Source organism: Triticum urartu, chromosome 5A, assembly GCF_056163025.1.
Source record: "Triticum urartu cultivar PI428250 chromosome 5A, HENAU_Tu73, whole genome shotgun sequence".
Classification (NCBI taxonomy): domain Eukaryota; kingdom Viridiplantae; phylum Streptophyta; class Magnoliopsida; order Poales; family Poaceae; genus Triticum; species Triticum urartu.
Window position 1 is genome coordinate 646,917,040 of NC_141877.1, and position 15,007 is coordinate 646,932,046.

General features: G+C 43.9%; 1 protein-coding gene across 1 annotated transcript; it reads left to right on the forward strand.

Moving 5' to 3' along the window:
- The first annotated feature begins 10,852 nt into the window (after positions 1-10,852).
- On the forward strand, positions 10,853-14,442 carry LOC147973728 (uncharacterized). Its single transcript, XM_087525079.1, has 4 exons — positions 10,853-10,951; positions 11,766-11,897; positions 12,938-13,117; positions 14,023-14,442. Exons 1-4 carry the CDS (start codon positions 10,853-10,855, stop codon positions 14,383-14,385), a joined length of 774 nt encoding a protein of 257 aa, XP_087381205.1. The 3' UTR covers positions 14,386-14,442.
- The last annotated feature ends 565 nt before the right edge of the window (positions 14,443-15,007 follow it).

The following is a 15,007-nucleotide window of genomic DNA, read 5'->3' on the forward strand; positions in this document are numbered from 1 at the left end:
TCTGCACCAGAGTGGTACGGTAATCCTGTTCTGGAAGTTATGTTACTAGACCATGACGAACCTACAAACTAAGAAGCAATGGTGAGCCCAGATTCCATGAAATGGCTTGAGGCCATGAAATCTGAGATGGGATCCATGTATGAGAACAAAGTGTGGACTTTGGTTGACTTGCCCGATGATCGGCAAGCAATTGAGAATAAATGGATCTTCAAGAAGAAGACTGACGCTGACGGTAATGTTACTGTCTATAAAGCTCGACTTGTTGCGAAAGGTTTTCGACAATTTCAAGGGATTGACTATCGACAATTTCAAGGGATTGACTATGATGAGACCTTCCCACCCATAGCGATGCTTAAGTCTGTCTGAATCATGTTAGCAATTGCCGCATTTTATGATTATGAAATTTGGAAAATGGATGTCAAAACTGCATTCCTGAATGGATTTCTGGAAGAAGAGTTGTATATGATGCAACCGAAAGGTTTTGTCGATCCAAAGGGATCTAACAAAGTGTGCAAGCTCCAGCGATCCATTTATGGACTGGTGCAGCCTCTCGGAGTTGGAATAAATGCTTTGATAGTGTGATCAAAGCATTTGGTTTTGTACAGACTTTTGGAGAAGCCTGTGTTTACAAGAAAGTGAGTGGGAGCTCTGTAGCATTTCTAATATTATATGTGGATGACATATTGTTGATTGGAAATGATATAGAATTTCTGGATAGCATAAAGGGATACTTGAATAAGAGTTTTTCAATGAAAGACCTCGGTGAAGCTGCTTTCTAGAGAAGGAGTTTCTCTCGAAAAAAGTGAGTGGGAGGAAAGTAGAACTTGATGAGGTAACTATACCTGCTCCCTTATTGGAAAGTAGTTCATCACAGAAATGGGTTCCAGTGATTCCTACACCAATTAGTGAGGAAGCTAGTGATGATGATCATGAAACTTCTGATCAAGTTACTACTGAATCTCGTAGGTCAACCAGCGTAAGATCCGCACCAAAGTGGTACGGTAATCCTGTTCTGGAAGTCATGTTACTTGACCATGACGAACCTACGAACTATGAGGAAGCGATGATGAGCCCAGATTCCGCGAAATGTCTTGAGGCCATGAAATCTGAGATGAGATCCATGTATGAGAACAAAGTGTGGACTTTGGTTGACTTGCCCGATGATTGGCAAGCCATAAAGAATAAATGGATCTTCAAGAAGAAGACTGACGCTGACAGTAATATTACTGTCTACAAAGCTTGACTTGTTGCGAAAGGTTTTTGACAAGTTCAAGGAGTTGACTATGATGAGACCTTCTCACCCATAGCGATGCTTAAGTCTGTCCGAATCATGTTAGCAATTGCCACATTTTATGATTATGAAATTTGGCAAATGGATGTAAAAAGTGCATTCCTTAATGGATATCTTAAAGAAGAGTTGTATATGATGCAACCAGAAGGTTTTGTCGATTCAAAAGGTGCTAACAAAGTGTGCAAGCTCCAGCGGTCCATTTATGGACTGGTGCAAGCATCTCGGAGTTGGAATATACGCTTTGATAGTGTGATCAAAGCATATGGTTTTATACAGACTTTTGGAGAAGTCTGTATTTACAAGAAAGTGAGTGTGAGCTCTGTAGCATTTCTAATATTATATGTAGATGATATATCGCTGATCGGAAATGATACTGAATTTCTAAATAGCATAAAAGGATACTTGAATAAGAATTTTTGAATGAAAGACCTGGATGAAGCTGCTTATATATCGGGCATCAAGATTTATAGAGATAGATCAAGACGCTTAATTGAACTTTCAAAAAGCACATACCTTGACAAAGTTTTGAAGAAGTTCAAAATGGATCAAGCAAAGAAAGGGTTCTTGCCTGTGTTACAAGGTGTGAAGTTGAGCCAGACTCAATGCTCGACCACTGCAGAAGATATTGAGAAAATGAAAGTCATCCCCTATGCTTCAGCCATAGATTCTATCATGTATGCATACCAGACCAGATGTGTGTCTTGCTATTAGTTTAGCAGGGAGGTACCAAACTAATCCAGGAGTGGATCACTGGACAACGGTCAAGAACATCCTGAAATACCTGAAAAGGAGTAAGGATATGTTTCTCATTTACGGAGGTGATAAAGAGTTCATCGTAAATGGTTACGTCGATGCAAGTTCTGACAGTGATCTGGATGACTCTAAGTCACAAACTGAATACGTATTTATATTGAATGGTGGAGTTGTCAATTGGTGAATGAATCAAACTGATTAAGTGATTAGATCTCTATCGGTTACCACGGAGGCAGGGAACAAGGCTCGTTTGAATGGCTCAAAGATGTCATAAATGAAGTTAATGAATGTGATGATGATGTACTATACTACTCAAGCGTAACAGTTTCAGTAAACAACGTCTCACATAGTACAGTTTTGTAGAAGGAAAATGCAACACAGATGCCCTACTACCTTACAAGTGTGTATGAGGAAGGAGATGTGAGGTCAGCTCTGATTGCCATGGTTCAATCGCTTCGACACGGAAAAAATAGAGTGGATATCACCTCTGACAGCAAGGCTTTCTTCTTGATCCCCCTTCTCACTCCCACTATTAACCTTGAAAAATTTCAGAGACAACATGGTTGCTTGCTTTCCTGACAGCTAATTTGACAGATCCGGACACACTTTGCAAAGCCAAACTGGAGAAAGGTGTACTCTGATTTGGTACTCACAAGAACCCTCATATAGGTTAGTCACATTTGATTATTATTTTTTGGCTGTGCACCTGATCAAAATTGAAGTGACGAATCCTACTTTACATTGCAAAAAAAGGACATTACATATGAGAGTAAGGAACAAAATCAATAGACTGCTTCTGTCATGTTAATAGCTCTCACAGAAAGGTGATGTTGACGGACCCGTGCAGCAGAGTCTCCCTCGCCCCCGTCGATGCCGTGTTGCAGCCGCGGCGCTTAGAGCAACTCCACTCATTCGTCCCCATAGAGCAGCGGCCGACCCTATTTTGGACCTTCGTCTAGCGTTTTTTAGGACTTAGGGGCAATCTAGGTCCCAGCGACGCCCCCTAGGACCGGCCCCAAGACGTTTAAATTCAAACATGATAATTCCCGCTACCAAAAAAACGCCACAAGTCAGACGATCAACACCTCAAGTCTGGCGATCACCATGCCACAGTTCGGCGAATCAATAACTTAAAAGTTCGCCGTTCAAAAGGAAGGACGCATAGGCAATTCATTAAATGGCGGCACCATCCACCGGTGTCGGACTGGTGGGAGTCGGCGTGCGCGGGCTGGTCGGCGTCGGCGCGGTTTCTGTGTTGGGCGTCGTGGAGGCGCCGCTCGGGCTGGGCGGCAGCGTCGGGGTCAGTGTGGGAGTTGGCGCTGCCGTCGACAGCATCTGGTTCAGGATGAGGCCACGCTCCGCCAGGTACCATGTCTTGACATGCTCGTCCATCGTCGCCATGTCGCCCCCCCATCAGAAAAGTCAGGTCGGTGTTCCTCTTCTTCGCGGCGATGTTGGTCCGGAGCAGGTCGAGTTTGACGGCGCTGTTCGTCATCAACGCCGACCATCGCGCCTCGGTTTTCTCTTCCCTTTGGCCGGCGCGGGTCTTGGCATCGGCGATAGCTTTTGCAGACGCGCGGTAGCCGGCGCGGCGTCCTTCGCCGACTTGGCTCGTTTGTTGCCGTCTGTACACCCATCGACCAGGCCCGGTGTCGGCGCGCCCGGCTTGTACGTCTCCTTGGCCTTGGCGAGGGTGCGCCGGACTTCCGCCCGATTCTCGCACTTCTCGATCCGGGAGAACACGTGGAGGTACTTGAAATCTTGGTCGGTGCTGCTGTCCTGGCGAACATCTAGACCATCTGCGCCGAGGAACAAGTGTCGGCGACGCAAATGGCGAAAAATGAGCAAGAGACCGGCGTCATACCTGACCCTCGATGTTGGCGCCGCTCTCCGGGTGAGCCGCGATCTCCTCGAGGATCCCATGCCATTTGTTGCACGCCATTTGGATGATCGCCCAATGATTCACCATGGCCTTCGAGCCACTGCATGTGGACGCCGGCGAAGTAGGGGTCGACCAGCTTGCGCTCATCGAACTCCGACTTGATGCGCTCCCAGTACGTGTCGGCGTTCTGGTTCGTGCCAGTGATCAGGTCGAGGCAGACGATCTTCCATGCTTCGGCGAGGCACTCATCTTCTTTGGACGCCCACTTGATGCGCGGCTCGCCAGTCCTGGCCGCCCACTTCTTCTTTTTTCCTTCCCTCGCCGGAGCAGGCGCCGGCTCCTCCTCCTCCTCGTCCTCCTCGTCCTCTGGCTCCTCCTCGCTGTAGTCGAGCTTGTCGTCCATGTCGCCATTGAGGTCCATTGTATCTTCTTGGGCATTGAACCCGGGGGAGGCGACGGCGGCGGCCGAGCCGGTCGTGATGATGTTGTCCATGTCGGCCTCCGTCGTGTTGGGGTTATCGAGATGCGACGACGAGGCTTGTGAGAAGAGCAGGCGCCATGGCGCAGAGGCGGCGTCAGGGAGGATGCGTATGCCGGCGGAGAGTAGGTGTACGGGGGTACTGGACACCGGCGAACGCGGGTGAGGGCATGCGCTGGGCGGGGTGGCCATGTGGAAAGGTGATGTTGGAGTTGAACCCGCCGTGCGCGTCGCCGTCGGCGTAGCCAGGCGAGGGCGCGCACCCCAAGGGGTGTGGCGACGGCGAGTAGCCGGCCGGCGACCCGACGCTCGGCTGGCTCCAGGGAGTGTGGCCGCCAGGCGGATTCATCATCCCCGCGTGAGCCGCCTCTGCTTGTTCCGCCACGGTCGCAGCCGCCCCCGCTGCCCTGTCCCGGGCCTTCTTGGCGTTGAGCCTGTTCCGCCAGTCAGTGGTGACAGCCTCCCGGCACTGAACCTCCGCATTCCGGTCGGTGTTCGACATGCCCGGTGGTTTGGACGGCGGTGCCCTCTGCTTCCTCTGCTTCGGCTGGGTGGCGTTGGCATCGGTGGCGGCGCGAGGGGCCGTGTACTTCCTCGGCGGCATGATGGCCAGATGGAGGGGAGATGGAGGAGAATGGTGGGAGAAGGGGGAATGGTGGGAAATGGAGGGGGGTCAGCGGGAAAAGGGCCTTCTCGTCGACACAGCACACCCACGTGCCTTTTCGCTTCGGCCGGCGCCCGCAAGCGACCCCTGGGGACTTGGGTTCGGCTCGTGTTCGCCGGTTGTTATTTCGGTCCAAACCGGCGAAAAACGAGATCTTGAAGGTGCGACTGGGCCAATTTTTACACCGACGATAAAAAATAGCCCGGGGGAAGGGAAGCTGTTGTGGACGCGGCTGACGATGCTCTTAGCAGCTGGACCCAGACATAAGCTGCTCAACATCTCCCTCAACTCCGTCGACGCCGTGCTGCAGCGGCAGGTACGCGGCCGCACTCAGGAGTTAGAACACAAAGCTTCTCAAGCTCTCCCTCGCCTTCTTCGACGCCGTGTTGTAGCGGCGGGTACACGGTGACGCCATGTCTTCTTATCCGATCCTCTTCCTCTTTCCTCCGAAAGTGTCGCGTCTTTTCGTTCTTTCCAGCCTGAATCCACGTGCGTACCTTCCCTTACGTGCGCGCTCTCATCCAACCCGATCTCTTTCTTTTTCCTTCATATAAGCGTGTCGTGTTTCTCCCGTTATTTTTTTGAACACAATACAGACGCAAGCACTCATATACACGTTCATACACCCACCTCTATGAAAGCATACGCTGCCCTATGAGCACTTCCGAGAGACTGAGCCGACATATCATTTTGAAATTTAATCGGTCTTCTTGGAGCGCGCACTTTTCCGTTCTTGATTATATCAATTTTCTCTTAATTACTTCCCTTATTCTCAAGGTGGCTTGCTGATTGCAGATCATAGACATATATAAATTAGTGCAAATTGTAAAGGAGCGAGGTGATATACTAAGCGAATCCCTGTTTTGCACATGATCAGGACTTGGGACTTGGCTCAGTTTCTTTTTTCTTTTTGAAATTTAGGACTTGGCTCAGTTGGACATGGTCCTTGGCAGTAGTTGGCAGGTCGGTGTTCGATCACTCCTATTGGCAACTATCATGAGGGAATTATTATTTTTTGGGTTGTTTCTCTAATGATCTGCTGGTGGAGTGGAGCAAGCCCAGCCGAGGCCCAATGAGTCTTCGTGGCCCAGGCGGGAAGCATACCACAGGTAGCGCTCAGGAATCGTTTTTTCAGGAGCCCAATAAGCAAAAAATCAGTACCACCTTGTATAGCAAATTCTTTTATCTTTTCTTAATTTTAATTTTTTTAATAATAAAGCACGGATTGACTCAGTGGGTTCACCGTCACAATACGCTTTCTTCCCGTGAATTTGCGCTTTCAGTTTTTTTCACCTATATTATTTTCTACATCCGAGATGGTACTATTGCTCAGCGGTCGTTCTGTCGTTGAACCCACGGCATCCACCGGGACTCTAGCCCGCTAAAAAAACACCCGCATCTTCCCCAGCCCGTACTCGGCACCCCATCGCATCGTCGTGCCCGCCGCCCAACTGCTCTCGGTCGTCGCCGGGGTTCCGCGGCCGCCGGCATCTTCCCCAGCCCGCACTCGGCACCCCATCGCATCGCCGTGCCTGCCGCCCAACTGCTCTCGGCCGTCGCTGGGGTTCCGCGGCCGCCTCGCTGATGATGTGGCATCGTTCCTACATGACGCCCCTCCCTCCTCCCATGGATCCTTCCATCCCCAAACGGAGCACCTACAGATGGTGAGGTAGGATCAGGCGAGGCCACGAGTAAACCAGCGGCCTCGCTGCCTACACCGTCCAGCACGGCGTCTCCATCCGCAACACCTCTGGTCACTAGCATACTTAGAGCTTCCTTGGGTTTGTGGAGGACATGTCCGGTTTCAGTAAGTTAGTTTCACTTTCACGAAGACAATGGAAACGCAGAAAAAGGAAAGCAGGTGGATTTAGAAATTTCAACATTGTAGAGCTCAGTTGAAAGGGAAAACAAGATTTATAGCATCCAGCCAGAGTGGTGATTCAATTTTTGATGATTTGTACTTTGATTGTGAGGTCGATGAAGACATGACATGGATTTGGGTGGGGCAGTGGGTTTGCTCGCGAGGAGGTGGGAAGGACGAAGATAGTGGAAGAACCTTGAGATGATGGTGATATTGTTGGAAATATTAGCACTTTTTCGATTAGACTTATCCACGAGTAAACAGTAAGCATGGCATAAAAGGTATGCATCTCATAGCAATACCTAAGCATACTAGCACGTACAGAACATAGAATCGAACCTTCTATGAGCAGCACATGTACGGCTAGCATAAGTATGAGTAAATGAGGGATGAACAGATCATACCCTCCGGTTGGCCAGGCCAACGCGGCGGCTGCAGCAGCAGCCTCGACGTCGTCCGTGGCCTTCTTCTTAGCGGCAGCGTCGTCAGCCATGGTGTCGATGCAGAGGAAGTAGTGGAAGCAGAGGCGAACAGAGTTGGGGACGGATCGGGAGCAGTCGCGTCGAGACGCTCCCCAAAAACCTTCGACCAGCCGTGCATGCGGTCGTCGGGATGGGATTGCCGAAGGCAGCACAGAGTGAGGAAGAAAGTCGTGGGCCTTGCGGAGGCCCACGACCAAGTCAGCCCACTCCCGGCAAGGGAGTCGTTGTTCCCGGCAAGCGTCGCACCCCCAGCAAGGGGTCGACGAATCCTGGCAACGCGGGTCCTGGCAAGAGTCGCACCCCCGCAACCCGCGGCGCGCGCGCGTCGTGACAAGGCGAGGCGGGCGGCGGAGGAGGAGGAGCGCGCGTGTACCACTCCTCTTCCCAAGCTCCCAATGGTAAGTGGTAGAGCAGCCCTTATAAAGGGGTCTCAACTCTCCTCAACTAGCAAGGTGGGACTAAACTTCCCACCACCTGCCATCTCATACATGGGCCTCAAGATTAACCAGGGATTAGTGTCTTATATGGGCCTAAGCCCATTCATAGTCCAACAGATATTACTGACTCAATCCTTTATTAGCTCTATTTTTTATCTTTAAGGTGCATGAATGGTAACTTGTGCAAAACTACGCTTCCCTTGTCATTTGATAATTTTTGTCTTTATGGTGCTCATAACATATTTTTCATCTATACTTATATGAGTTTGTTACTTCCTTTTGGTCGAAGAATAAGATGGGTAACATATGCATTTCCGACTTAGCTTAACATTTTTTGAACAGAATTTCTATGAATTTTATACATGTATTGTGCTGAAGTCTGCGAAATAGATTAATGACCGAGAGTGTTTATAAGTTATCAAGTCGAGCACATAAGTCTGGAAAGTAGCTAATTTTCCCACTGAAAAGTAGATAGAGGTTTCTGTAGACATGGGACATTACTACATAGTATGCATATCCATCTTCTGAATTCTATGATTCTTCATACCTTGAGTCTGTTAAACGTCTATGCACCTTTCATTTGATGAGGTACATTCAAATTGGGTCTGTTCATAACTTTGATGAAAAAATATCTTCCCTTAGATGGTTAAGGTTCTAGAGCTCATTGCTATGAAAGGAGGCATAGATTTGATTCACGGAATTGCAACCAGAATTGGAGTGAGCGTGAGTAACAATCTCCTGCAGACAATACATTCTTTTGAAGCTACGGCTGCGGGATCGTACGGCAAAAAATTCCTTGTGCCTCGCCCGGTCTTCGCTGCCCTACTGGGCCACGGATGGGTCTTTTCTTATGGACCGTCCACGCAAAAAAAGGTACGACTGTAGGGGGATATGATGAACATGCAAGGAATATCCAACAGATCACCCTTACTACTATATTCCTGATCCACAAATGTCATCTTGGTCCCCTTACTACTATATTCCTGATCCACGATTGTCAACTTGGTCCCCTGTACGAGTTGATTACATGATGTCGTGTTCTCAAGTTTTAGTCTGAATTATTTATTAGATGCTTGAAGAAATTCACAACTAAGCAATTTTTTCTTCTGTCTTTTCAGTGATGGAAGGTAGATTGAGCTGATAAATTCCTGCACCCACCTTGAGGTCCATAACATTCTCCTAATTATATGCAGCACAATTCGTATAGATGTATTTGTTTGAGGGAGAAGCAATCAGAAGCAACAATATGTGATCATCATGTGTGCGAGAGATATCAAGAGTATGTGATGAGATGGCAAGAGTATGTGATATGTATTTCTGTCTACACTACTAATATCTATTGACTGTTCATGTTGATACAGTAGGTTCATGATTGATTATGGAAACAATAAAATTACTCGAGAAATATTTTATGTGTATGTACTTTGAGACTCGAGAGGCTGTTATTTACAGGGATTCTCTGTCCACTAGAGAGGTTGGTGTCAAATCAACATCGGAACAAGGGCATATAAGTGGAATGAGGTAAAGTCATTTTTTCTCTGTCTCCATGGTATGCTGATATGTTCAAAGCAGCATTTTAAATATTGATACATATAATTCATTGATTAACTCAAACAAATGACACTAGACATCAACTACTGCAATTGATCGATAATATTTGTTAGGTTGTAGTATCTATCTAACATCTAGAAGGTTCACAAGGTTATGTATATCTTTAAAATGTGGCACAGAGAGCAGAAGGTCTTAAATGCTTGCAGATCCTCACTTTTAAGAGCAGCACCTGGATCCAACGAACTAAATATGCAAGCACGCAAGACAGTGATGTTTTTTTTCCTCCATTAGCGAATCTTATTTTTCTAAGTCATATTTAGTTAGGAAGGCACCTATCTAGATTTTCTGAGAGACTGGCTACACGGTGCGACTTATCAGATTCAGATCCATCCTTTTCTTCTTGCTGCATCTTCTCGCACAGCTGTTCGCATGTTGTGCATGCTCCTTTATATCCTTTCATAGTGTATCTTCAGATTTTCAAAATGTTGCAAATTGGATGAAAACGTTTGAAATAATTGGATTTAAAAAAATAATACATTGTTATATTTTTTTTGCCCGGTGCAACGCACGAGCATTTGTACTAGTAAAAATAAAAAACAGGTAAAATTGTTGACGGTGAATCGACAGAAGCAATCAGTACTTTATTAGTAGGCAAAGATGTATGGCTCGGGGGTTCAAAACTATAATTTGACTATTTGAATTCTATGAAATCAAGGGATACCCTATATTTCCAGACAAATATATTCAGTGAGTATCAAAGTGTTCCTCATGTGCACAAGAATTTAGATAAGTTCATGCAACTTTCAAGATAATAATCCTACCCATGTATTTATTATATTGATCTCAAGAGATTCAACACATACAATGGCATGTGGTTTAAGCCATTAGGATTTGTATATGGGCTTCGAGCATTCCAAATTCGTTTTAGGACACACATGTGTGTGGGAGTCAATCCAACATACAAATGTTGCGGATACATGAAACGGCTCTTTATTCATATTGTGCCACATGCCCGAGGATGTACAGAATATTTTCCATATAAATTAAAATTGATAGTATGTGTTGAAACAATTGTACACATTTATATTTTTATGGGATGGATATTATCGTTATTTCCAAGGATCAATCATGTACAATGCCATGTTGTTTCAACCAATAAAGAAAGATTTATGCTTATACTGAATTAAATTTCATATTCGATGGGCATTAAAATATTATTCGCACCCGTATTAATTTAATTTATTACGGTCTGGTTGGCAGTTGGAAAAATCTTGCAAATTAATATCGCATGGTTGATTGATATTAAAAGGAGATTTTATACATATATTAGTGCATCTATGCCATAATTAAAGGTATCTTCTATGAAATGTGTTGTATCCCCCTCTAGAAAACACACCGAGTCTATATATAGTTATCAATTCATATGGTGATATGTATCCTATTCCACATCAAAATGTCTAAACTTAATCTACTTCTGCAAGCGGTGGCTCTATGTTTCTTTTCTCATGCACTTCAAATCGAAGGTCATCGGCTACACCCCACTGTTCTAGAGGTAGTCGTATGATTCATTATAACATTATAGAATTTTATAGGACTAAGATGTGTTGTCTGGTGAAGTAGAACCTAGTATTTTCTCTAGTGCCATATATCTTGTTATGCGTAATATGTTAGGATTGTAGAGAAACCAAGAAGATGATTTGGGGTTATTTATTGGCTACCGAGTGATGGGAGAAGCGGCATATAAGGAATGCACATCCTAAAGGGTTAGTAAAATACGAAATGCTACATGGCATTCAATCCAAGGTGTGGCTAGTGGATCTACATGGAAACTACTTTATTGTTCTTGATAGGTTGCCAATCCATGCAATATGTTTGGATCTTGGACCGCTGGTCTCATATTTGCTAGGAATGCATTAGTACTTCAATAATGATATTACCGATGCACCTTATTTGTATCCTCATCTCTTGAAAACTATCTTATTTCTATTTATTTGCCATTTCCAAAGTGTTGTAAACTATACCATATGATTCAGAATAACCATGATACGAAGACGGGCCAGTAATGTAATAATAGGGAATAAATAATGGATAGAATCACCACAAATGCCTATCTGTGTGGGATGGATGAGAGATACATACTGATGTACACTCTTGTGCACTCTTGTAATCATTGGATTCATCCAAATATCAACATGGTCATGGTAAGCCCCCCCCCCCCCCCCCCCCGGGAAGTTGTTGGCATCCTCATTAATATCATAAGAATAAATAATTCAGCTTTGGTATTTGCATTAGCTATCGAGTTCTTGATTCTACCTTGGATGTGTCCTATGATTTATGTCCCTCTTAACACATTATTACTATTTTAGTTGAAGGGAAATGATTCAATAGCATATGATATCATCCATGGCCTAGCAAAACAAAATATGGAAATCTTGAAGTCAAACCCCATTGAAGCAATAACTTTTGGAAAAGATTCTAGTTCATGGGATGCACCATATGTGAGTTACACCTTTATATTCACTTACTTTACTTAATTACTTGCACATTTTCATATCTAGATCTATTGGTTTCTTTGTTTTTGCTTCAGCATATTTATCAAATTAAAATTTTATATATTAGTATGCATATGTACACAAGTAAAATTACAGAAAAACTATTGGAATGCACCTTGCAAAAAGTTATTACGTGTTATTGTTGGCTTCTTATTTGGCACCATCCAAACTGGTTGTTAATTCCATTCACCACTACAGTTACAGTAATATATCATTCAAAATACTAAAAATCTGTGTAGACAATATGTACATATTGATGAGGCACGATCAGTTCTTAGTGAAAATATATCCACCAAGTGTCCCAATTTATGGGTAAGGATCTTGTTATTTGTGGAGAGAATATCGAGGACATTGTGGTATGTGGCACACTGCGTATAGCTATGTGCTTTCATATTGCTTTCTTGATTTCGCACTTCCACTCCTCCTTATTCACCGGTGTATTTCTTTCCAGCCACCCAATATTGTCGTATTAGTGTCTTGTTTATTCTTCATTGTCTACTATATATGTGGGTGGTTACTTTTGTGTTAACCATTTGAGGCATGTAAGACCATTTTGTAGTGGCATAGTTGCGGGATTTATATAAGCATTTTAAGTTTTAACTATTTGAAAAGATGTCATGAAGTTTTCCGGAGAAACACAGAGCGAGTTCCACTGGAGAAACATCACACAACCAAGGTTTCTTCTTGACATGTTAGTGAGATAAGTAACTTAGTTGGTATAATTGCTCCTGGATCCATGTAATAACTCAAACGAACTACTCCAACCCTACCTTTTGTATTTTTCTTTGTTTATTTCTTCATTCACACATTTTCAAGAAGCTCTTTATGACTTCATGTTCCTCCACAGCGAACATACCCCCTTACTTTTGGATCTGTTTCTTGGGTTTAAGAGTTCTGCATTTGTACAGTGTTATAATTGCATGTTTTCCTCATCCTTTTCCCTAGCTGTTGTGTATGTTGTTTCTATGAGAGCTTTTGTTGCGCAGTTTGCTATACACCAAACATCTACTAGAGGTCGTGATGACAAGTACTATGGCTTACATGCCACGATGGATGTGTACGGTCACAAACTAAAACCCGGACAGTGGAGTACAGCTGCAATTTGGGTTACTCATACTGGAGATGGTGCTAGATCAAGCATTAACTCGATTCAAGTTGGCTGGCATGTAAGTGTCATTTTTCCCATTGTATCCATACATAATACATAACCTTTCAATTCTGTCACTCAACATACTGAGTACTAGTCAATTGCTACGAGCATGAACCAACCTCGGCTCCATGCCAACCTAGAAAATCATTGGAAAAGTTGAAAATAACATAAATGTCAAAATAACTAAATAATATTGTATTTTTCTATCATAATGTGTTGTCCATCTATAATAAAATAGTAGTTAATAGTGTAGCAATAATGAAACTATTTGTAAATAAATCTATGCATAGGAAAATACTCTATTTTCTTTGCATTTGCATGTGAGAGAATGTTTTCTCACTTGTATGCCTTATTTTACAGATTTATCCAGAGCACTATGGTGACTCACGTCCTCACTTCTATATCCGATGGACGGTAATGTGATAATGATGTTGTAAATAATCAACTAACCAGTGATCTCACTCTAAGAGAAGTCAACATATCATGTTTTTGACCCATGCATGAACATGTATGCTAAAGAGAGATGGATATGAAAAAACCGGATGCTTCAACATGGATTGCCCTGGTTTCATACGGGCAGATGGAGCTAGGGTTAGCTCCAGGTGATGCTATTCAACCCGTATCCAATGTTCCCCATGGGCACATGCAAAATATCACAATAAGAGTGCTTAAGGTGTGAGTGCCATCTTTCATGTTTTCCATTTCATCGTCATGCTATTTCCAAGGCCAATGGTTTCCTCATTAAGTGATATCGCATGGATGATATATTTTACTTTAGCATGTTTTGTATAAATATAAAAAAGTTAAATTATATAGTGTCAGCGTTATAGTCAAATTTATAATAAAAAAGTCGAGTCTTTTGTATTATTTAACAAGAGGTTCTTATGTTATTTACTTAATTAAAATCCAAAATGATGGCAGGAAAGAACAAGTGGAGACTGGTGGGTGTACTACGGCTCCAACAGTGTCCCCACAGGGGTGGGACGCTTCCCAAGGTCATCGTTCACCTACTTAGCAGATAAAGCAAACCATTTTGCTTTTGGTGGTGCTGTGATTTCTCATAGGGCAGATCCAACTCCTCCAATGGGCAGTGGTTCCTTCCCAAATGGTGGTCAAGGTCACGCTGCATCTTTCACCAATCTTCGTATCATTGATGAGAATGGGAATAGCAAGCCCATCACGGTAGACTTGCCCGTGTTGGTTACGAATAACAAGTGTCATTCTATTACTCCTATTAATCATGGTGAATGCCTTTATGGTGGGCCTGGAGGTTGTGTAAGATAAGATGTAACAACCTTGTACCGAGCTTGCTTGCTCCACATCGTTCATTGCCAAATAAAATATTATGGATGAGATAAAAATTATGAAGAGAATGTTCACTTCTTTACATTATGTTACACCAAGAACACATGCTTGTAACAAAAACTAGAGACTCGGGCGCACCTCATAGTCCGCCATCTGAATGAGTTGTTTAACACTTTGACATACGACCAATGCAAGCATTTGCATGCTTACTTTTCATACAATGCCCCAGTTGCACAGAAAACTCTTCAGAGTTACATCCACCCAAAATTGCGTAGTCCTCCAGGGTCTAATTCGTATTTTGATATTTACTTTGGTCTTCGGTAAGATCAATAAAATATGAGATGTATGCTACAAAGATTATCCCATTGGAAACTTTTTCAAATATTATGTCTGATGTTGAAACCGTGCCAGCTAGATTAAGGACGAAATTTGTCTGGTTTGGAATGTTAAAGGTGCAAATTGTCTTAAGAGTTGAGTGATGAAATTTATACTTTGTGATTTGTCGATTTGTTGAGGAACTAAAACTAGAATTTTCTCTTTTCCTTATACTAGTAAGCTTGCACGTGTAACACACGTAATCTTAGGAATTTCATTTATGATT

What these genes read in the sequence shown, in the direction of transcription:
- LOC147973728 (XM_087525079.1), top strand. Translation starts at nt 10,853, where the DNA reads ATGTCTAAACTTAATCTACTTCTGCAAGCGGTGGCTCTATGTTTCTTT. An exon ending in TACACCCCACTGTTCTAGAG is followed by an intron (nt 10,952 to 11,765) that starts GTAGTCGTATGA and finishes TTACTATTTTAG; the next exon opens with TTGAAGGGAAATGATTCAAT. An exon ending in CGATTCAAGTTGGCTGGCAT is followed by an intron (nt 13,118 to 14,022) that starts GTAAGTGTCATT and finishes AAATGATGGCAG; the next exon opens with GAAAGAACAAGTGGAGACTG.